The sequence below is a fragment of the Coregonus clupeaformis genome, chromosome 7, assembly GCF_020615455.1.
Source record: "Coregonus clupeaformis isolate EN_2021a chromosome 7, ASM2061545v1, whole genome shotgun sequence".
NCBI lineage: Eukaryota > Metazoa > Chordata > Actinopteri > Salmoniformes > Salmonidae > Coregonus > Coregonus clupeaformis.
Window position 1 is genome coordinate 50,484,567 of NC_059198.1, and position 24,337 is coordinate 50,508,903.

The 24,337-nt window shown below is 44.5% G+C and overlaps 1 protein-coding gene across 2 annotated transcripts in view; it reads left to right on the forward strand.

Moving 5' to 3' along the window:
- The first annotated feature begins 285 nt into the window (after window positions 1–285).
- Window positions 286–24,337, forward strand: part of LOC121569941 (rho GTPase-activating protein 29-like) — a 73,941-nt gene continuing 49,889 nt past the window's right edge. For both annotated transcript variants that reach the window (XM_041881297.2, XM_041881296.2), the window contains exon 1: window positions 286–1,065. In XM_041881297.2, coding sequence (XP_041737231.2) covers window positions 708–1,065 — 358 coding nt within the window. In that variant the 5' untranslated portion in view covers window positions 286–707. The remainder of the gene's footprint in view (window positions 1,066–24,337) is intronic.

The following is a 24,337-nucleotide window of genomic DNA, read 5'->3' on the forward strand; positions in this document are numbered from 1 at the left end:
TGGGATCTAAGTAGGTACAGAGCAGAGAGCCAGGCAGGACTACAGGTACAGAGCAGAGAGCCAGGCAGGACTACAGGTACAGAGCAGAGAGACAGGCAGGCAGGACTACAGGTACAGAGCAGAGAGCCAGGCAGGACTACAGGTACAGAGCAGAGAGCCAGGCAGGACTACAGGTACAGAGCAGAGAGCCAGGCAGGACTACAGGTACAGAGCAGAGAGCCAGGCAGGCAGGACTACAGGTACAGAGCAGAGAGACAGGCAGGCAGGACTACAGGTACAGAGCAGAGAGACAGGCAGGCAGGACTACAGGTACAGAGCAGAGAGACAGGCAGGCAGGACTACAGGTACAGAGCAGAGAGCCAGGCAGGCAGGACTACAGGTACAGAGCAGAGAGCCAGGAAGGCAGGACTACAGGTACAGAGCAGAGAGCCAGGCAGGCAGGACTACAGGTACAGAGCAGAGAGCCAGGCAGGCAGGACTACAGGTACAGAGCAGAGAGCCAGGCAGGCAGGACTACAGGTACAGAGCAGAGAGCCAGGCAGGCAGGACTACAGGTACAGAGCAGAGAGCCAGGCAGGCAGGACTACAGGTACAGAGGAGAGAGCCAGGCAGGCAGGACTACAGGTACAGAGGAGAGAACCAGGCAGGCAGGACTACAGGTACACGGCCGGGGGACTACCGGGGATACCGGGCCTGGACAGCAGGGCATGCTGGCTGCGGTTGGGATGTTGAGGCAGAGCAGTGGTGGAGGCGGTGGTACCAGTGGAGGGAACAAACGATCGCTGGGCATCTCACGCATCTCCAACTTCCACTTCTTCCCCTTGTCCGCTGGCATGGGCACTGGTATGGGCACTACGGCGGGTACCGGGACAGCGACCTTTGGGACGGGGGGCAGACAAGCCAAGAGAAGCTCCCTGAGCTCCATCAGCTCTGGATCGGACAGCCTGGATGCCCCTGCTCCCCCTGCCGGGAACACCGACCCAGACTACATCATGCAGCTGGTCAACGACGTGCGTAACTTTGCTGACGTCCTCCTTCACTTCAAGGAAGCTTTTCACTCCAAAGGTGAGTTCAGAGTTCGGAGTTTGGACTGCGGAAACAGAAGGGTAATTGGGATGATAGTGAGTGGTTACAATGCTTGCTTGGATGTGGATGTATCCCCCGGTGTATCATGGGAAACGTAGTTCTTTGTACTCTTTGTTCTTTCTTAGTTCTTTCATTCTGATGCCTTTCTTACTTTCCCCTTTCCTCCTGTTTCTTCTCTTCCGTCCTTTCTTCTTTCCTTGCTTTCTTTCTTTCTTTCTTTCTTTCTTTCTTTCTTTCTTTCTTTCTTTCTTTCTTTCTTTCTTTCTTTCTTTCTTTCTTTCTTCTTTCTTTCTTTCTTTCTTTCTTTCTTTCTTTCTTTCTTTCTTTCTTTCTTTCTTTCTTTCTTTCTTTCTTTCTTTCTTTCTTTCTTTCTTTCTTTCTTTCTTTCTTTCTTTCTTTCTTTCTTTCTTTCTTTCTTTCTTTCTTTCTTTCTTTCTTTCTTTCTTTCTTTCTTTCTTTCTTTCTTTCTTTCTTTCTTTCTTTCTTTCTTTCTTTCTTTCTTTCTTTCTTTCTTTCTTTCTTTCTTTCTGGGAGGGCTGGTTACATTGTAGTCTTTAACCAATGTCCTAGAGGGGAATGTTTGCAATGTGTTTAAGCTTTAAAATCTGTGGCTTTTGTCACTCACTAAGGTGATTTAATGTGTCTTTTGCATAGAAAAATGTGACCAATTTCCTAAAATATCTTGTAATTCTAGATTTTCTACTCCACATGATATTTTAGAGGGCTGGGAGTAGGGGAGGGTGTGGGGAGGAGAGACATGGAAGTGGGTGATATCTGAAGCACTCTGTAGAATGCAGAACACTTTGTCCCACTTAGTCTATCACCCTATATATCCTATCTATACGGTCTTCCTTGTAGGTCCTTTAAAAAAACACTTCGACCTCAGATTAAAAACCTGAAGTACACTGAGTGTAGAAAACATTAGGAACTCTTTCCATGACATAGACTGACCAGGTGAATCCAGGTGAAAGCTATGATCCCTTATTGATGTCACCTGTTAAATCCACTTCAATCAGTGTAGATGAAGGGGAGGAGACGGGTTAAATAATTATTTTGAAGCCATGAGATCCATGTTACCTCAAACAAAGATGAACTCTGAGTGAAGAGGAATGAGAAACTACAATGAATGTATGACAGGAAAACGAGTGACGTTTATTTATGCGACGTGACAATGAGGATGCACTCCACAACATGCTAAATATGAGGATTCACTTCACAACATGCCAAATATGAGGATTCACTTCACAACATGCTAAATATGAGGATACACTCCACAACATGCTAAATATGAGGATTCACTCCACAACATGCTAAATATGAGGATTCACTCCACAACATGCTAAATATGAGGATTCACTCCACAACATGCTAAATATGAGGATTCACTTCACAACATGCTAAATATGAGGATTCACTCCACAACATGCTAAATATGAGGATTCACTCCACAACATGCTAAATATGAGGATTCACTCCACAACATGCTAAATATGAGGATTCACTCCACAACATGCTAAATATGAGGATTCACTCCACAACGTGCTAAATATGAGGATGCACTCCACAACATGCTAAATTAGGCAACTCGTTTGGTAAATGTTTTCTATAAAATCTAGGGCTGTCAAATGAAATAAATAATGTAGATAATTGCAGAATTTGCTGTGATTAATCGCAAATTGACAATTTGCTCAAATTGAGCTGAAATGTATGATTTGTTATACAAAAAGCATTGCAAGAATATTGACGTCTTGATTTTGTCCAAAGTAAAGGTAAGCAAAATCTGTTAAATTGACAAAGCACACTTTCTTTAACCTCCCATGTCAACTTGTTTTGACATGCATTGTTGTCTGTGTAGATGATGTATTTTGATGTTTTCACTTTGAACACTTTCAGACTGCGATTTAATTGGGATAAAAATGTGTGCACTAAAATTACAAAAAGTTAACTGATTTAAACTCTGACAGCTCAAAAAAAATCATAATTGTTGAACCAGAGTTCGAATGACAAAGTTATGTCTTAGGGTCCAGATTTAGCTCTTGGTCCTCTGTAGCTCAGCTGGTAGAGCACGGCGCTTGTAACGCCAAGGTAGTGGGTTCGATCCCCGGGACCACCCATACACAAAAAAAAATGTATGCACTCATGACTGTAAGTCGCTTTGGATAAAAGCGTCTGCTAAATGGCATATTATTATTATTGATTGCTTTGTGCAAAATAGGCTATAAAGTCAGATCAGTTTATTGGCCCTGGCGGTTTAACCATGTTAATGACTATGTTAATGTTTAAATCTGAGTGAGTCACTGGCCACACTTTGTCATTTGTACTCTGTACTCTCTACAAATAGAATTGAGGAAATTAACTTGCACCAAAAGTGATCATATCAAAATGATGTGTTGCGGGTCACTGACCGTCTTCAAAGTGTGATTGTTGGCGGTTGGGAGGGCACGGTGTGGCTTTAACAGAGTGTAATAACACGCTGCTGTTGTAAATCACTGGTTCTATGGTTTAAGATTGAAAGCGATTTTGAATCCCTGATCCAATTTATGACTGTATTGTCTCTGCTGCATGTGATCAAAGCTAGGGCTTCTCATTACCCTGACCATTTAATGAAGAGAGAGGGAATCCTCCTCTCCCTCTTTCCCTCCCCAGCTGCTTGTTGCCACGCATAGCATAGCGTAGCGTAGCATAGCATAGCATAGCTTAGCATAGCATAGCATAGCATAGCAGACCCAATAGTCAAACGTAATGTTTTAGGTCTGGACTCTTGCTCAACGCTCTTAACCACTAAGCTACCTGCCGCCCCAGGTATCACTAACTTGATATCTGTCCTTTCTTCCTGTTTTAATAATGGACTAACTGTTTCCCCCAGTTAGATCGAGGCGATTTCAGGGTCTCTGTTGTGGAGGGAAACTGATTTTTATCTGGATCAGTGGTGTGACCCAGGCCTTCAGCAACACTCTGAGAGGGCAGACAGGACAGTCTGTCAGTGGTGTGATGCAGGCCTTCAGCAACACTCTGAGAGGGCAGACAGGACAGTCTGTCAGTGGTGTGACCCAGGCCTTCAGCAACACTCTGAGAGGGCAGACAGGACAGTCTGTCAGTGGTGTGATGCAGGCCTTCAGCAACACTCTGAGAGGGCAGACAGGACAGTCTGTCAGTGGTGTGACCCAGGCCTTCAGCAACACTCTGTCAGTGGTGTGATGCAGGCCTTCAGCAACACTCTGAGAGGGCAGATAGGACAGTCTGTTAGTCTATGGCTGGTATGCCTTCGGATGCCCTGGCCAGGAGAGTCTGTCTGCCTGTCTGTGTTTTAAATGCTGACCAACTGGCTCGTCAATCAGCCCACATGTAAGCTGCAGACAAGCTCTGGTCAGCGCACGGTGTCACCTTTTGGTGGTATCTTAGAATGTAAAGGGAATTCTAGTCTACCTGCTTATATCTTAAAATTCCCTCACACTGTTTTTACTGTAGCATCTGCCTTATTATACTCCAAAGTTCATGTTTTTAGCAAAACACATGCAAGTTTGATCTCTCCTTCTCTTCTCATGTGACATATCTTCCATATAATTTATTTTATGTGTTCACACTCTCTCTAAGAATCCTTTGTTGTTTTTTCATCCTTCTTTTTCTTAGCTCCTGCTTCTCTGTCCAGCAGCTACAGTACCTCTCCCCCTCTCTGTCCAGTGAAACCTACAGTACCTCTCCCCCTCTCTGCCCAGTGAAACCTACAGTACCTCTCCCCCTCTCTGTCCAGTGAAACCTACAGTACCTCTCCCCCTCTCTGCCCAGTGAAACCTACAGTACCTCTCCCCCTCTCTGTCCAGCAGCTACAGTACCTCTCCCCCTCTCTGCCCAGTGAAACCTACAGTACCTCTCCCCCTCTCTGTCCAGTGAAACCTACAGTACCTCTCCCCCTCTCTGTCCAGTGAAACCTATTAGTGGATTACCTGAGTGTATTTGTAACTGCTGTATCAATATTGACCTGTACCATGGTGGCCAGTGCCACAGGCACAGCTAATCATATTGATAGTGGTGGGGTAAACGGTTATCTGTCATCGCTGCTGTAAGCAGCTCTTTCTCTGCATACCCTGCATTCCAGCAGAACAAACGCTCACTTGTTGCTTTTAGTGCCTTAGATCAACAGTTGCTTAATGCGTGGACAAAAAATGGTGAATGTCTTTGTGAAGTCATTTTGTTAAGTCTGTTCTTTGCCAAATTAGTAGTGCCTTGACCCGTTAATAAGTTTGAATGTTTTTTTAGCTATGGTTGGGGGTGTTGTGATGGGATGTGATGACATGAGGGAGTGGAGGGTCAATGGAGAGGGGTGATAACCTCTATAGGAGCCGATGGCGTCCATACGGCTGACTGTTGCTTCACTCCTAATTTAAAATGGTTGCTGTCATCACAAATGAATGGTTGATTTATGGATAAAAGGTTATTTACCTTGTCTAGTTGTTTGTTTTGAGATTCCCGATATTCTGGAATAACATCTTGGACCTGTCTCTTTTAAAAGGTTGTGAATTTGTGTCACACTATAGCTGCATTACGGCTGTTTGGTCCTGTTTGGTCCTGTTTGGTCCTGTTTTGGTCCTGTTTTGGTCCTGTTTTGGTCCTGTTTTGGTCCTGTTTTGGTCCTGTTTTGGTCCTGTTTGGTCCTGTTTTGGTCCTGTTTTGGTCCTGTTTTGGTCCTGTTTTGGTCCTGTTTGGTCCTGTTTGGTCCTGTTTGGTCCTGTTTTGGTCCTGTTTTGGTCCTGTTTTGGTCCTGTTTTGGTCCTGTTTTGGTCCTGTTTAGTCCTGTTTTGGTCCTGTTTTGGTCCTGTTTTGGTCCTGTTTTGGTCCTGTTTTGGTCCTGTTTGGTCCTGTTTAGTCCTGCCAGATGGTTGAATTGACTTGGTTCGTCCTGTAGCCAGCTCTTTCAATGAGTTACATTTTTCTTATCATTGATTCTAAATCTCTCTCTGAGGGTGAGCTTCTCAATTCAGACCACATAAAAGATGATTGCTCTTGTTCCAAGTTCCTTCAAGTTTACCGTGAAGTTCTGCCACGCCATTGGAGTTTAATTTGACCCTTATTTTCATGTGAAAGGAAAAATTATGCTGGGGAATGAGCACATAGGGGTTCTGAGAGGGTGTGTGGTGTGTGGTGTGTGTGTGTGTTTGTCTTTAAGAGGATACCCTCCACCGACACTGTGGGTCACAGAGCAGACAGAATCCATGGAGAGGGATTAAAGACCTCCCCTACCCCAAGTTGCCCCACAATATGCCGTAGAGATGGGGGTCCCGGTCCGTCTGATCAGCTAAATGGGATTTTCTGCTCCCCGTTGCAGAGTGTTTTGAGGGGTAGGTAGTGTGAGGATCAGACGTAGCCCTGTTTATAGATTTGCATACTTTACAGATCTCACCATATGATCACACCTTTTCATGGTTGCTTTCATTATCATCAATTAATATCCCCACTTTTAGTTGATGGATTTAAAGCATGCATCCCTCGTGACTTCCTGTGTTTGTGTGTGTGTGTGTTTTAACATTAGTTAGTGTGTGTGTTTTTAACTACTTGTGCTACTAACAAGAAGAGGTGCCCTTACGTGATGATTTTTCTCAGAACAGCTATCAAGGTGAGTGATTGTTGAACAGGTACTGTAGCTAGCTGTCGAGAACAGCTATCAAGGTGAGTGATTGTTGAACAGGTACTGTAGCTAGCTGTTGAGAACAGCTATCAAGGTGAGTGATTGTTGAACAGGTACTGTAGCTAGCTGTTGAGAACAGCTATCAAGGTGAATGAATGTTGAACAGGTACTGTAGCTAGCTGTTGAGAACAGCTATCAAGGTGAGTGATTGTTGAACAGGTACTGTAGCTAGCTGTTGAGAACAGCTATCAAGGTGAGTGATTGTTGAACAGGTACTGTAGCTAGCTGTTGAGAACAGCTATCAAGGTGAGTGATTGTTGAACAGGTACTGTAGCTAGCTGTTGAGAACAGCTATCAAGGTGAATGAATGTTGAACAGGTACTGTAGCTAGCTGTTGAGAACAGCTATCAAGGTGAGTGATTGTTGAACAGGTACTGTAGCTAGCTGTTGAGAACAGCTATCAAGGTGAGTGATTGTTGAACAGGTACTGTAGCTAGCTGTTGAGAACAGCTATCAAGGTGAGTGATTGTTGAACAGGTACTGTAGCTAGCTGTTGAGAACAGCTATCAAGGTGAATGAATGTTGAACAGGTACTGTAGCTAGCTGTTGAGAACAGCTATCAAGGTGAATGAATGTTGAACAGGTACTGTAGCTAGCTGTTGAGAACAGCTATCCAATAGGGTCTGGGAATTGCCAGGGACCTCACTATATGATATTATCACGATACTTAGGTGCCGATACGATATGTATTGCGATTCGATACTGTTATTTTTATTGCGATTCGATGTTCCAAACATATTGCTCACCATATGTCTGCTGCAGAGGGACAAGAGAGCCATGAGAACACACGTTTTGTTCAGTCATCGAAATAAAAGTGCTGAAAACAAATTGACTCCATATTTAAAGAGTTTTTTGGTGGAGGTATAGCCAACTAGCGCTAAAATAATATTGTGATATTGTTCAAAACGATACGATATTCCGATATGTACAGTTGAAGTCGTAAGTTTAAATACACTTAGGTATGAGTCATTAAAAACTCGTTTTTCAACCACAAGCTTCTGATAGGCTAATTGACAACATTTGAGTCAATTGGAGGTGTACCTGTGGCTGTATTTCAAGGCCTACCTTCAAACTCAGTGCCTCTTTGCTTGACATCATGGGAAAATGAAAAGGAATCAGCCTAGACCTCCACAAGTCTGGTTCATCCTTGGGAGCAATTTCCAAACGCCTGAAGGTACCACGTTCATCTGTACAAACAATAGTACGCAAGTATAAACACCATGGGACCACGCAGCCGTCATACCGCTCAGGAAGGAGACGCGTTCTGTCTCCTAGAGATGAACGTACTTTGGTGCGAAAAGTGCAAATCAATCCCAGAACAACAGCAAAGGACCATGTGAAGATGCTGGAGGAAACCGGTACAAAAGTATCTATATCCACAGTAAAATGAGTCCTATATCGACATAATCTGAAAGGCCGCTCAGCAAGGAAGAAGCCACTGCTCCAAAGCCGCCATAAAAAAGCCAGACTACGGTTTGCAACTGCACATGGGGACAAAGATCGTACTTTTTGGAGAAATGTCCTCTGGTCTGATGAAACAAAAATATAACTGTTTGGCCATAATGACCATTGTTATGTTTGGAGGAAAAAGGGGGTTTCTTGCAAGCCGAAGAACACCATCCCAACTGTGAAGCATGGGGGTGGCAGCATCATGCTGTGGGGGTACTTTGCTGCAGGAGGGACTGGTGCACTTCACAAAATAGATGGCACCATGAGGAAGGGAAATAATGTGGATATATTGAAGCAACATCTCAAGACATCAGTCAGGAAGTTAAAGCTTGGTCGCAAATGAGTCTTCCAAATGGACAATGACCCCAAGCATACTTCCAAAGTTGTGGCAAAATGGCTTAAGGACAACCAAGTCAAGGTATTGGAGTGGCCATCACAAAGCCCTCACCTCAATCCTATAGAACATTTGTGGGCAGATCTGAAAAAGTGTGTGCGAGCAAGGAGGCCTACAAACCTGACTCAGTTACACCATCTCTGTCAGGAGGAATGGGCCAAAATTCACCCAACTTATTGTGGGAAGCTTGTGGAAGGCTACCCGAAACGTTTGACCCAAGTTAAACAATTTAAAGGCAATGCAACCAAATACTAATTGATTTTATGTAAACTTCTGACCCACTGGGAATGTGATGAAAGAAATAAAAGCTCAAATAAATCATTATCTCTGCTATTATTCTGAGATTTCACATTCTTAAAATAAAGTGGTGATCCTAACTGACCTAAAACAGGGAATTTTTACTGGGATTAAATGTCAGGAATTGTGAAAAACTGAGATTAAATGTATTTGGCTAAGGTGTATGTAAACTTCCGACTTCAACTGTAACTGTATCTACCCCCCCTCCAGGTTTTCTGTAACACGTAGTAAGGCTCTCTGTCTAACATCGACGATGTCAGAAATATAAGTAATTCATGGCATCGTTCCAGAAAGGTTTTGGGAATTACTATTTTCTCTCTTCCCATGTAATACTCCTTGACTAGAGGAACAAGTAGGAATTCTGTTCTGTGACTTTAACTTGTTTTCGAAAGTTGTTTGTTAATTTTCTTATCAGGCTTTTGTTATTTGGTTTTCAATGTGAAGTTATACAGCACGAGAGAGAGAGAGAGAGAGAACACATCTCTTTCCTTTTTGTTTAATATTTTTCTGCGTCCTCCTTCACCATGCCAAAGCTTTATGGGAAAGTGGCTCTATCGTGGGTCCTTTGAGAAAACCCCTAAATGCTGTTTTAGTGATTTTGTTTGTCTAAATCACCCCTTGTGAAATACCAACCTAAAATGATGGTCTGTTCGCTGGTTGTCGTTTACAGACTGTTTGATGGAATGTTTGGAGATTTCTCTGTGGGTGTGAGAAATCCCATGCGACGGCGCACAATTGTCCCAGCGTCGTCCAGGGTAGGGGAGGGAATGGCCGGCAGGGATGTAGCTCAGTTGGTAGAGCATGGCGTTTGCAACGCCAGGGTTGTGGGTTCGATTCCCACGGGGGGCCAGTATGAAAAAAAAAAGTAATGTATGCACTCACTAACTGTAAGTTGCTCTGGATAAGAGCGTCTGCTAAATGACAAAAATGTAATGTAAAATGTAGAACCACTGTTAAGCGTCTCTTGCTGAATCCTCAGTTAAAAAACTCGTTTTATCGCCGCTGAGAGCGGATCCGCATTTAAAGCCACTGTAAATGAACCCGGCTTAGTCTAGAATGGGTTGCGTTGCCTTGATCAGTTCCCCTTTTGAAGATCTAGTTGCAGGCACTCCACGTTTGAACCACAGACGACCAGAACATGAGAAATGGTCCCATTCTTTTCCAGCCTGTAAATGTTGTATTGTTGAGTGATTTTTACAGACTTCTTTTGAAGCATAACCTACTCTACACTAAATTTCATGGCTAATAAACTGATTGAAAGGATTTCTTACATTAGCTTAATTGTTGTTGTTTTTTCAGCTTTTGTATAAACCAGGACTGGTTCTGCAGATGAACTTCTCAGTAGGGGATTGAAGTGTGGGCCGATGACTCAATAATACATGCCTTCTGGGAGTACTATAAAATCAAAAAGTTAGGGGCAAGAGTTAGAAAGCTGGCTGTACAAAGTTTTACGGTGTAAGTTTACTTTTAATCCGTCCAACTGCATATTTCAAAATAAAATTATTAGAAAAATAGAAGTGTGGGCCGAGGTGACATTATGGCCAGAGTATTTTTCCCTCCACGGAGGGAAAACATGGATGGCTTACAGTGCATTCGGAAAGAATTCAGACCCCTTGACTTTTTCCACATTTTGTTTACGTTATAGCCTTATTCTAAAAACTTCTTAAATCGTTTTTTCCCCTCATCAATCTACACACAATACCCCATAATGACAAAGCAAAAACAGGTTTTTTGAAATTTTTGCAAATGTATTAAAAATAAAAAACTTTAATATTACATTTACATAAGTATTCAGAGCCATTACTCAATACTTTGTTGAAGCACCTTTAGCAGTGATTACAGCCTCAAGTCTTCAAGGGTATGACGCTACAAGCTTGGCACATCTGTATTTGGGGAGTATCTCCCATTCTTCTCTGCAGATCCTCTCAAGCTCTATCAGGTTGGATGGGGTGTGTTGCTGCACAGCTATTTTCAGGTCTCTCCAGAGATGTTTGATCGGGTTCAAGTCTGGGCTCTGGCTGGGCCACTCAAGGACATTCAGAGACTTGCCCCGAAGCCACTCCTGTGATGTCTTGGCTGTGTGCTTAGGGTCGTTGTCCTGTTGGAAGGTGAACCTTTGCCCCAGTCTGAGGTCCTGAGCTAACTGGAGCAGGATTTCATCAATGATCTCTCAGTACTTTGCTCCGTTCATCTTTCCCTCGATCCTGACTAGTCTCCCAGTCCCTGCCACTGAAAATTATCCCCACAGCATGATGCTGCCACCACCAGTGGCTATTTGAAGAATCTCAAATATAAAATATATTTTCATTTGTTTAACACTTTTTTGGTTACTACATGATTCCATATGTATTATTTCATAGTTTTGATGTCTTCACTATTATTCTACAATGTAGAAAATAGTACAAATAAAGAAAAACCCTTGAATAAGTAGGTGTTCTAAAACATTTGACCGGTAGTGTATATACTGAGGTCATGTGACACTTAGATTTCACACAGGTGGACTTTATTTAACTAATTATGTGACTTCTGAAGGTAATTGGTTGCACCATATCTTGTTTAGGGGCTTGATAGCAAAGGGGGTCAATACATATGCACTCACCACTTTTCCGTTATTAATTATTTCACATTCTTTGAAACAAGTTATGTTTTTTAATTTCACTTCACGAATTTTGACTATTTTGTGTATGTCCATTACATGAAATCCAAATGAAAATCCATTTAAATTACTCAGGGAGTCAGGAAGCAGGTGCAGAAGGTGAGTTTAATAATAATAATAAACATGAAGAAAACACAAAACAGGAGGCGCGTACTGAACATAACCAAAACCAATACTGACTGAAGACTGAGGCTACTGAGGGCTATATGAAGGGAGAGTAATCAGGGTGGTGATGAAGTCCAGGTGTGCTTAACGATGGGGAGGAGGTGTGCACAATGATGGTTGCCAGATGTGCACAATGATGGTTGCCAGGTGTGTACAATGTGGGTTGCCAGAACAGGTGATTAGTAGACCGGCGGCATCGAGCGCCGGAGGGGGGGAAGCAGGTGACAATGGTAAGTAAGTGATGTTAGTATGTTACTGCATACAGTACCTTGTCTCTTCACTTGGTGCTCAAGTCTGGTTATGATGCACAGAGTAATTAGCCTTGTTTAGCATCTAGTAGCCTAAAACTTCAGGGCACGCCTGCATGTGGTGAGAGAGGAGCCACGCTGTGCAGAACTCATAACTGGTTATCGTCTGGTAGACGTGAAGACTGGAGAGACTGGTGGGAGAACTGGGAACTGTCACACTAAACCGCTCCGTGTTGCTGTTACGTGAAAGAAGGGGGGGGGATCCTTGTTTGAAGTCGACGTAAACAAAAATGTGAACAGACTGAGTGTGGAGGGTGGCTGGGACAAACCGTACAGCGTCCGACCAAGATCCCTCCCCCTCTCCGTCCCGGGGGACCCAAATGAGGACTTGGTTTGGTGTGGAGGAGGGGAGGAGTGGCTACACGAGTGGGGATAGAGCGAGGGAACTGCCAAAGCTTAGGCCCCAACTTTTAACAATAAACCCATCTCCCGTCTGAACCTCTTCTTCTGGAGTGGAACAATACCTCCCTGGAGCAAATATCAAGTGTTCTCCCAGGAGCCATTGTTGTGAAAGAATATATTTAGCACAAGGAGGCCTAATCTACATCATTCATAATGGACTGTGAATGGAGACTGGGTATTCAGCCTCTGAGGTTCACAGGCGGCCCTTTGGCATGAAGATGTTCCTTTAGTCCTTCTGGTGAGGCTGACGTGTTATAATCAACATCTTCCTCCTCTACCCAGCCCAGCCCAGAGAGAGAGAAAGAAGCCCAAACAGAAAATCCATGGACACGTTACAATTGATCATGTCTGCTCCAATCATTCACCCTACAATGACGATATTGAGTTGGACAACGAATACGGCCGCTTTGAACTCACAATGCAAACACACTTGTTTTTCAAGAGGAATACCACTACGGGTGGCTGGAGGGGTTGTGCTTTATCTCCGTAATCAAAGATTCCTTTGAAGCAGTTAATTACATCTCTGCATAATAAGATTATAATTATAATGTGGCTTTCATGTTTTGGAGGAGAAATTAGTTTGTCCACAGGCCCTGCACAAGTATGTGTACATCTCTCTCCAGGGAACATTGGCTGTGTCGCAAATGGCACCCTTTTCCCAATTTTAGTGCACTACATTTGGCCCGAGTCCTATGGGCCCTGGTCAAAAGTAGTGCACTATATCTTCCCTGAGAACTATGTTGGGTCAGGGGAAAAAGTCAACCGTCCCGTTCCAAGCCTCCCATCCAAAACGCCATTCATTTCGGATTAGGATGCTAACGAAGCTAAACGAAGTGCTCTTATCCTAGATGCTAGGTTAACGTTTGCCTCCGTTCTCCCTACTGAAAGGTGTGCTGAAGAGCCTGTTCAGTTAGCCCATTCTCAGGCCTGTAAAGCCTTCAGCTCCCTGGGCCGATGGAGCTACCTAGGCCATGCTAAACAGGGAAGCAGCGCTGAGCAGGCCGCTAGTCTCAGTCTCAGCTGTCTGGCTAATACCAGCCTATCTTGGCTATCAGCAAGGTTGCACCGTGGGGGATTTTCAGTCTCTCTTAAATAAAGCATAGTTGGATGTCAGCCTTCAGAGTGGCTCACAAACAGGAGTAGGGGGGGGGATCAAGAGAAAAAGGTTGCCTGTCTTCCCTCAGTGTGACAGACAGGCAGCTCAGTGTGACTGACAGGCAGCTCAGTGTGACAGACGGGCAGCTCAGTGTGACAGACAGGCAGGCAGCTCAGTGTGACAGACAGGCGGCTCAGTGTGACTGACAGGCGGCTCAGTGTGACAGACAGGCAGCTCAGTGTGACAGACAGGCAGCTCAGTGTGACAAACAGGCAGCTCAGTGTGACAGACAGCAGCTCAGTGTGACAGCAGCCGCAGTGTGAAGACAGGCAGCTCAGTGTGACAGAAACAGCTCAGTGTGACAGACAGGCAGCTCAGTGTGACAGACAGGCAGCTCAGTGTGACAGACAGGCAGCTCAGTGTGACAGACAGGCAGCTCAGTGTGACAGACAGGCAGCTCAGTGTGACAGACAGGCAGCTCAGTGTGACAGACAGGCAGCTCAGTGCAGAAATGGAAAAAAGAGGAACATCTCATTTTTGACTCCCAGCTAAGCAGCTCATTGATATATAAAGGACCAGGGAGAGGGATAGATGGAGATTTGGGGAATATTTTCATGAGAATTCATTCACCCTTGGAGTTGCGGAGGAATATTGTGTTTAGATAGCTTTAATCTGGAGCCAATGTCAATCACAGTAGTTTGGATTTCAAAATGTATTTTTATGTTATTTCCCAACATTGTCAGGAGATAGCAATGCTGCAAACCAAGTCTTACCTTTTTATGTAATGAGTTTTCTTAGGGAATGCAAATGGCATTGTAGTTAAATCACCTGTTTCTTCATGAAGTGGAAAGGAGCTGTGTAAGTGAACGCAACATGATGTTAGCTTTACGTAGCCTATGACTTGGTTGGTATGACGATCACCAAGTGTGGAAGTGGTGAACATATTATTGTTGTCTATCAACAATGACAAGCCACCGGGGTCTGACAACTTGGATAGAAAATTACTGAGGATAATAGCGGACGATATTGCCACTCCTATTTGCCATATCTTCAAGTTAAGCCTACTAGAAAGTGCTTGCCCTACCTAGGGATAGTAAAGCCCCCTTTACTGGCTCAAATAGCCGACCAATCAGCCTGTTACCAACCCTTTGTAAACTTTGGGGAAAAATGGTGTTTGACCAGATACAATGCTATTTTACAGTAAACAAATTGACAGCAGACTTTAAGCACGCTTATAAGGAAGGACATTCAACAAGCACAGCACTTGCATGATTGGCTGAGAGAAATTGATAATAAAAAATATTGTTGGGGCTGTTTTGTTAGACTTCATTGCGGCTTTTGACATTATCGATCGTAGTCTGCTGCTGGAAAACGTATGTGTTATTGCTTTACACCTGCTATATTGTGGATAAAGAGTTACCTGTCTAACAGAACACAGAGGGTGTTCTTTAATGGAAGCCTCTCCAACATAATCCAGGTAGAATCAGGAATTCCCCAGGGCAGCTGTTTAGGCCCATTACTTTTTGTCAATCTTTACTAATGACATGCCACTGGCTTTGAGTAAAGCCAGTGTGTCTATGTATGCGGATGACTCAACACTATACACGTCAGCTACCACAGCGACTGAAATGACTGCAACACTTAACAAAGAGCTGCAGTTAGTTTCAGAATGGGTGGCAAGGAATAAGTTAGTCCTAAATATTTAAAAAAAAACTAAAAGCTTTGTATTTGGGACAAATCATTCACTAAACCCTAAACCTCAACTAAATATTGTAGTGAATAATGTGGTAATTGAGCAAGTTGAGGAGACTAAACTGCTTGGAGTAACCCTGGATTGTAAACTGTCATGGTCAAAACAACAGTAGCTAAGATGGAGAGTAGTCTGTCCATTATAAAGCGCTGCTCTGCCTTCTTAACAGCACTATCAACTAGGCAGGTCCTACAGGCCCTAGTTTTGTCACACCTGGACTATAGTTCAGTTGTGTGGTCAGGTGCCACAAAGAGGGACTCAGGAAAATTGCAATTGACTCAGTACAGGGCAGCACGGCTGGCCCTTGGATGTACATAGAGAGCTAACATTAATAATATGCATGTCAATCTCTCCTGGCTCAAAGTGGAGGAGAGATTGACTTCATCACTGCTTGTAATTGTGAGAGGTATTGACATGTTGAATGCACCAAGCTGTCTGTTTGAACTACTGGCACACAGCTCAGACACCCATGCATACCCCACAAGACATGCCACCAGAGGTCTCTTCACAGTCCCCAAGTCCAGAACAGACTATGGGAGGCGCACAGTACTACAGAGCCATGACTACATGGAACTCTATTCCACATCAAGTAACTCATGCAAGCAGTAAAATTAGATTAAAAAACGGATAAAAATACACCTTATGGAACAGCGGGGACTGTAAAGCAACACAAACATAGACACATGCATACAAATACACGATAACATACGCACTATAAACACACGTACACATGGATTTTGTGTTGTAGATATGTGGTAGTAGAGTAGGGGCCTGAGGGCACACACTTAGTGTGTTGTGAATGTATTGTAATGTTTTTAAAAATGTATAACTGCCTTTTAATAATGGGGACCCATAATAAATACAATTGTCTAACTTGTGTGACTGTGGAGCCCAGACCCAGATGGAAGGGATGGGGGAGAGTTTCCAGTCATGGGAAAGAGCGTTATAAAGGGGAAGCAGAGAGGAGGCCCTGGGAGGACAGGGGAAGCAGAGAGGAGGCCCTGGGGGGACAGGGGAAGAAGAGAGGAGGCCCTGGGAGGACAGGGGAAGCAGAGAGGAGGCCCTGGGAGGACAGGGGAAGAAGAGAGGAGGCCCTGGGAGGACAGGAGAAGCAGAGAGGAGGCCCTGGGAGGACAGGGGAAGCAGAGAGGAGGCCCTGGGGGGACAGGGGAAGCAGAGAGGAGGCCCTGGGAGGACAGGTGAAGCAGAGGGAAGGCCCTGGGAGGACAGGGGAAGCAGAGAGGAGGCCCTGGCAGGACAGGGGAAGCAGAGAGGAGGCCCTGGGAGGACAGGGGAAGCAGAGAGGAGGCCCTGGGAGGACAGGCGAAGCAGAGGGAAGGCCCTGGGAGGACAGGGGAAGCAGAGGGGAGGCCCTGGGAGGACAGGGGAAGCAGAGGGAAGGCCCTGGGAGGACAGGGGAAGCAGAGAGGAGGCCCTGGGAGGACAGGGGAAGCAGAGAGGAGGCCCTGGGAGGACAGGCGAAGCAGAGGGAAGGCCCTGGGAGGACAGGGGAAGCAGAGGGAAGGCCCTGGCAGGACAGGGGAAGCAGAGAGGAGGCCCTGGGAGGACAGGGGAAGCAGAGGGAAGGCCCTGGGAGGACAGGGGAAGAAGAGAGGAGGCCCTGGGAGGACAGGGGAAGCAGAGAGGAGGCCCTGGGGGGACAGGGGAAGCAGAGAGGAGGCCCTGGGAGGACAGGGGAAGCAGAGGGAAGGCCCTGGGGGGACAGGGGAAGCAGAGAGGAGGCCCTGGCAGGACAGGGGAAGCAGAGGGGAGGCCCTGGCAGGACAGGGGAAGCAGAGGGGAGGCCCTGGCAGGACAGGGGAAGCAGAGGGGAGGCCCTGGCAGGACAGGGGAAGCAGAGGGGAGGCCTTGGCAGGACAGGGGAAGCAGAGGGAAGTATTGTAAGGCAAATATGATGTCCTTTAAAGGGTTACTAACTAAAGTAACAATAAGGTGTGGTCAAAGACGTAGTAACTTAGTAGTAGTCATGATCTGGTTACCTATAACTACATATTTATTAACTTGTTTCTGGATATCTTCTAAACTACCCACAATGCACTCTTTCTCAACATCATATGGAGGATCTCCTCTGTGCTACCGAGTTCATATGCTAGCTCAGCATGTTCTCTGTGAAGTAGGCTATGGGAGATTTGTAACTTTTTCCACTTTGGCTTAGTGCTAGCTCACTGACATCTGGAATCTATCAGTTTTGTATTTCGGCCCGGTGAAGTGCTCGCCCCCCCCCTCGCTTTGGTAGCTAACTCAGCCTGCAGTCTTTTGAAAGTTTTACCATCAGATGGGCCCTAGCCATCAATCTGTAAGTCTCTGTTCTCTCTTTGCTTTTGATCTGCAGTTATGTTTTAGTTGTGTTCTAGCTGGTCTCCAGTAGTTGGGCTCTAGCTTGCCGACCATAACCGTGGTGGTTGGCTAGGCTAATAGCTAGTTGGCTAGGCTGGTTAGGCTAATAGATAGTTAGCTAAATAGCTATCGTTAGCTGGCTGGCTAGCTTGCTGGCTAAGATAACTGCATGTAGCTAACATTATTTGATAACTGGTTAGATGGCGTTATGTATTTCCTAAACATTGGTTTACTTTAATGTAGCTGTAAACTAGGTGTTGATAGCAACTGGCTGATTCATTCAGTGCGAGTAGGGCTAACGTTAGCAGCCTAGTTGGCTAGCAACCTTGCAAATTGATTTGCAACAATCAATTCATAAGGTATTGGCTTGTAAGTTGGCTGAAAAATTTAATTGAAACCAGTAGTCATGAGTGCAAACGATTTGGTTTAATTTGAAGTTGTACAAGGGAAGTTATTTCTGTTGGAGTTTTACATTATAGGGAATAGGCTGGCTTGCCAGGTCCTACATATTACATCACATCCCAGGAAAACATTTTCCAACATGGCTTCGGCATGTGGGAAGAGCCTCGCCTCATGCCAGACATGGGTTCAAAGAGTATTTGTTTTCTTTCAAATACTTTGAGTGTTTGATTGAGCCTGGAGTGTCAGATGGGCAGGTGTAGCAGATTTTGGGACTATTCCATTGGTTTGATTTGCGCCAGGCAAGCTAAGTGAAGTGCAGATAAAGTATTTGAAAGGAAACAAATACTAGTTGAACCCAGGAGGGTCTGCCTCACGCTACAATGGCCACTGGACTGGTCCACCCACTGGTCCCTTAGAGAGAGCTGCAGTATGTATTAAAGGTTGGTGTTATGATAATTATCTAACAAACTATTTCAGTGTCTCTGTGCTTTTCCCAAAAGGTTGTAAGGATTTTGGATCAAGAAACGGACAGAGTCCTGGTCTGCATAGTCAGGCCTTTATTCATTGAGAATTCTGCCACAAAATGGTCGTACAATATTTTTATACGCACACGTCATACGAAAATCCCACCCCTCTGTAGGCGGGCTGTAGTTTTCCACTTTAAAACTGCTCTCCTGACCATCAGTTCACACACACACACACACACACACATACATACATACACACATTTTCTTATCATAGTCTCTCTCCTTCCTAAATTGGGAGGCCTCTTTATCTTGGTTTCTCAGTTGTCTGTAGCCAGTTCTCCTTGTCCTTTGTTGTCTGGCCTAACTCTTACTCACATTGCTAAATAGTAGCACAATGTCATAATCTTTACTGGTCCTACACTCACACATTTCACACAGTTTACATTTACATTTTAGTCATTTAGCAGACGCTCTTATCCAGAGCGACTTACAGTTAGTGAATACATTTTAATATAAAAAAATAAATAAAATAAAAAACAATTTTTTATTTTTATTATTTTTATTATTATTATTTATTTATTTTATACTGGCCCCCCATGGGAATCGAACCCACAACCCTGACGTTGCAAACGCCATGCTCTATCAACTGAGCTACATCCCTGCCGGCCATTCCCTCCCCTACCCTGGGCCAATTGTGCACCGCCCATGAGTCTCCCGGTCGCGGCCGGCTGCGACAGAGCCTGGATTCGAACCAGGATCTCTAGTGGCACAGTTAGCACTGCGATGCAGTGCCTTAGACCACTGCGCCACTCAGGAGGTAGTTTCAGGGTGTAACAATTAGTCACTACTTAGAAAGTACCAATCATACTTAAAACAAGAACATTTCACAACTATATTTAAGGGTGGAACATTTAGTCATTACTTTTAACCTGTATATATTTTAATTTCTATATCAGTTGGACTGTTATTTTCTGCCCTTTAAAGATGGGACATAATGGTAGATTTGATTTATTAGGAGTAGCCTACCTGTTTACTACCGTGGAACGTTCCACACAGCAAGCCTTTTAAAGTCACCCATAAAGTGTCCATCTCCACTTGTTCTGTGCATGTCTAATATTAGCAGATGTTAAATAATCACTTGAATTTATAGGGATGACCAAATGGAGAAAGGCTGATAAGTAATGCGTTGATCAGTCATCTTTAAACTCTAAAGGCCAACTGCCAGTAGACTATAACTGAAAACTGGAACACACTTCTTTCTCTGACAGCCCTCCTACCAAAGCCCTCCTACCAAAGCCCTCCTACCAAAGCCTTCCTACCAAAGCCCTCCTACCAAAGCCTTCCTACCAAAGCCCTCCTACCAAAGCCTTGCTACCAAAGCCCTCCTACCAAAGCCCTCCTACCAAAGCCTTGCTACCAAAGCCCTCCTACCAAAGCCCTCCTACCAAAGCCCTCCTACCAAAGCCCTCCTACCAAAGCCCTAGCTGGTTATTTGAGGGGGAAGTCACAATAATGTCCAGCTGTAGGTTGACTCAATGGAACACACTGAGAGGTTGGTTGACTGATTTGCCTTTAGTGACGGCTAACAGGGTGCCCAGAGCAAGCGCCATATTTAACCCAGCCAGCGCTAGCTAGCCCAGCGTTATGTTAGCCTATGAACCCCTTGTGTTTGACCGGGCCCCCTCTGAACTCAGTTGTGACATGTTTAGTGATATCACACTTGCTTTGTGCCATTAAGCCCCCTCTGTCCTCTCTAATGTTTTTAAGCATAAATAATACATTCCTCCCATGATTTTCAAATGCATGACTGAACATAGCTAGGGACACAGGGAAAGGAATGTTGCCAAGTCATATCGGATGGGATTCAGAGGCCATTGGAAGTTATTTGCTATAAAAGAGGATCATGACAAGATGATATCCATGCTCCATTTCCCCCCAACCCAAATGCTGCATTGTCACAATCCTAATCAAACACATACTGCACTGTAACAATCCTTATCAAATGAATGTTTACTGAAAATATCTCCTTTGTCACGTCATAGACTATTCATAGAGACAGAGTAGTCCCCAACAGAAATGCCATTGGATAAAAGAGTGCGACGTTTTGATATAAAATTATATATTTTTAATGCTTTCAAGAGACAAGGGTGTCCCTGGTCTGTGTGAAGTTACTATTTGAGTCGCATCACCGTTATAGGAATCTGTGATATGGACCCCCGACACATGGTTGATCCATACATAGGATCATTCAGGCCTTTTGAGCAACACTACTGATGTTGATGAAAGAAAGGCCTCTTTTAATGTCGAAACTCATTAGATAGCTGCCTATGGAGTCGGAGGCTGGCTGGTTTCCATGATGCTAATGACTGTGTCCATAAGGTGTAGATAGTAAGTATAGGCTGGAAGTAGAGGCCTGGGCATTGTTGTTCACTAATTTACCCCAAGTAGGGAAAGGATGGCGGGGTTGAAAAGTAATAAAGGGGAGTATATATATATATATAAAAACATGGGGGATTGGAAGTGATGCAGACAATTACATTGATAGAAGATACAATCTATCTGCAATATTAAGCTGATCTACCCTAAAAAAAGAAAGAAAAAAAAGAAAATATATATGTGGCGATGGGGTGCAGTAAAGGCCTCTTCTCTCTCTCCCGATCCCTGGCCTCTTCATTGGGAATGGGAGACTGATCCCTATAGCTTATTTTCCTAACAGAGCATTCTCTGGAATGTCTCTCTGTTCTCCCATAACCATGGGGGAGAGCTTGGATATGGGTTTAAAGGGGCATGTTTGGGATAAAACCCAGGGGAGGGAACCCCAACCAAAACTCCCTCCTTACCCCACCACCACTCCTCCTCCTCCTGTTCCTCTCCACCACCACAATCCCTCCATCCCTCCTTCCTGCTGTGAGCTGGCGTTGTGATTTTATTGTTCCATAAATGCTTCATGTGGCAGGCAGGCCCACAAGGAGACAGGCCCCACTGTTTGCAAATGGCCTCTGAGACAAAAGGAATGCTTTTCCTGCATAATGAAAGAAAAAAGGATCCTTTCCATGCAGCTAGCATACTATAGCTGTTTTTTTTTGTGTGTTTAAAAAATAAATAAAAAATCTCATAGTTGTTATGCTATAAATGTTTGCACAGTGAGTGAAACAAAGCAGCTCTTCCAGTTCCAGTACTCTGAGTGAGGGTTGTTTTCATGGTGAAACTCTCCCTCTCATCCATTGTGATCTAAGTTCCCCCCCTGGTCGGTGGCTGCAACAGATAGGGGTCTATACCCTCTATACTGGGGAGCGGTGTGTATAGCTGGAGGTCCCTGGTGGGAACAGGGATCTGTCCCATTGTGCTCCGCTCTTAACAGTGAGGCGCAGGGTTAAACCCGCCAGCCTCTGTATATTATCCCGTGTCATGCCGGGCCTGTGGACACAATGTAATGTCCTGCTAATTAGCTCCATCTAGGATGGCCTGGATGTAATGGTCAAGCAACATGAGGCATTATGAGATATTATGAGGCTCCTAGAGAAGGAAGATCCTCTGTCTCGTTCAGGGTTTTTTTTAACCTCCAGACCACGGGGCTGAGGATTCTGTTACACTGTGTCTGTGTGAATGGGCCATATCTGTGTGGCCAGCCGGGTTCAGCCCATTTGTGTGGGTATTGTCTTTCATAGTGTAATGCCTTTAAATAGGGGTCTTTTTTTTAATCTAACCCCTACCTAGCCCGTGAAGAACTGGAGGTTTTGGGGCGGCTGGCTTTGAACCATGACCCACCAGATCATTGTGAGCTGGCTGGGTTCTCTTTCCCAATCTGATGTGTGAGGATCCATGACGACCCACTGAGGATCCTCATGGGTTACATTTACATTTACATTTTAGTCATTTAGCAGACGCTCTTATCCAGAGCGATTTTACAGTTAGTGAGTGCATACATTTTTTTTTCTCATACTGGTCCCCCCGTGGGAAACGAACCCACAACCCTGCTGTTGCAAACACCATGCTCTACCAACTGAGCTACACGGGTTAGATATGAAGACCCCTATTTAAAGGCGTTACACTATGAAAGACAATACCCACACAATGGGCTGAACCCGGCTGGCCACACAGATATGGCCCAGCTAAAAACACATGCAGTAATTCTAATGAACAAGGCAATCCAGCAGCTGCTGCAAATATTACAATGTTACTCCTCTTCACCTCCGCTTCAAGAAGATATTTACTAAAATAGTCTGAGCTCCATGTGTCTCACCTGACAGCAAGAGGTTGGCAGCTGAAACGGATCATTTTGAATCTACAGTAGACAATAGCTATTACTGTACAGAAATACAGTATGCGGAAGTAATTTTTTACAAGAGGCTTCCGATTACAGTTAATAACAGTGTTTTTCTGCATTTTACCCATAATGCAGTGCAATCTACAGCATTAAAGGGGCAATCTGCAGTAGCAACATCTATTTTTTCCATCCATAAATTAATGATACACAGTACCAGTCAAAAGTTTGGACACACCTACTCATTCAAGGGTTTTTCTTTATATTTACTATTTTCTACATTGTAGAATAATAGTGAAGACATCAACACTATGAAATAACACATGGAATCATATAGTAACCAAAAAAGTGTTAAACAAATCAACATATATTTTATATTTGAGATTCTTCAAATAGCCACCCTTTGCCTTGATGACAGCTTTGCACACTCTTGGCATTCTCTCAACCAGCTTCACCTGGAATGCTTTTCCAACAGTCTTGAAGGTGTTCCCACATACAGTGAGGGGAAAAAAGTATTTGATCCCCTGCTGATTTTGTACGTTTGCCCACTGACAAAGAAATGAGAGACAGAATAACAACAACAAAATCCTGAAAAACGCATGTCAAAAATGTTATAAATTGATTTGCATTTTAATGAGGGTAATAAGTATTTGACCCCTCTGCAAAACATGACTGGGTGGCAAAACCCTTGTTGGCAATCACAGAGGTCAGACGTTTCTTGTAGTTGGCCACCAGGTTTGCACACATCTCAGGAGGGATTTTGTCCCACTCCTCTTTGCAGATCTTCTCCAAGTCATTAAGTTTTCGAGGCTGACGTTTGGCAACTCGAACCTTCAGCTCCCTCCACAGATTTTCTATGGGATTAAGGTCTGGAAACTGGCTAGGCCACTCCAGGACCTTAATGTGCTTCTTCTTGAGCCACTCCTTTGTTGCCTTGGCCGTGTGTTTTGGGTCATTGTCATGACTGGGGGAAGAATGTTCTCACCCAAGATTTGACGGTACATGGCCCCATCCATCGTCCCTTTGATGCGGTGAAGTTGTCCTGTCCCCTTAGCAGAAAAACACCCGCAAAGCATAATTTTTCCACCTCCATGTTTGACGGTGGGGATGGTGTTCTTGGGGTTATAGGCAGCATTCCTCCTCCTCCAAACACGGCGAGTTGAGTTGATGCCAAAGAGCTCCATTTTGGTCTCATCTGACCACAACACTTTCACCCAGTTCTCCTCTTAATCATTCAGATGTTCATTGGCAAACTTCAGATGGGCATGTATATGTGCTTTCTTGAGCAGGGGGACCTTGCGGGCGCTGCAGGATTTCAGTCCTTCACGGCGTAGTGTGTTACCAATTGTTTTCTTGGTGACTACAATCCCAGCTGCCTTGATCATTGACAAGATCCTCCCGTGTAGTTCTGGGCTGATTCCTCACCGTTCTCATGATCATTGCAACTCCACGAGGTGAGATCTTGCATGGAGCCCAAGGCCGAGGGAGATTTACAGTTCTTTTGTGTTTCTTCCATTTGCGAATAATCGCACCAACTGTTGTCACCTTCTCACCAAGCTG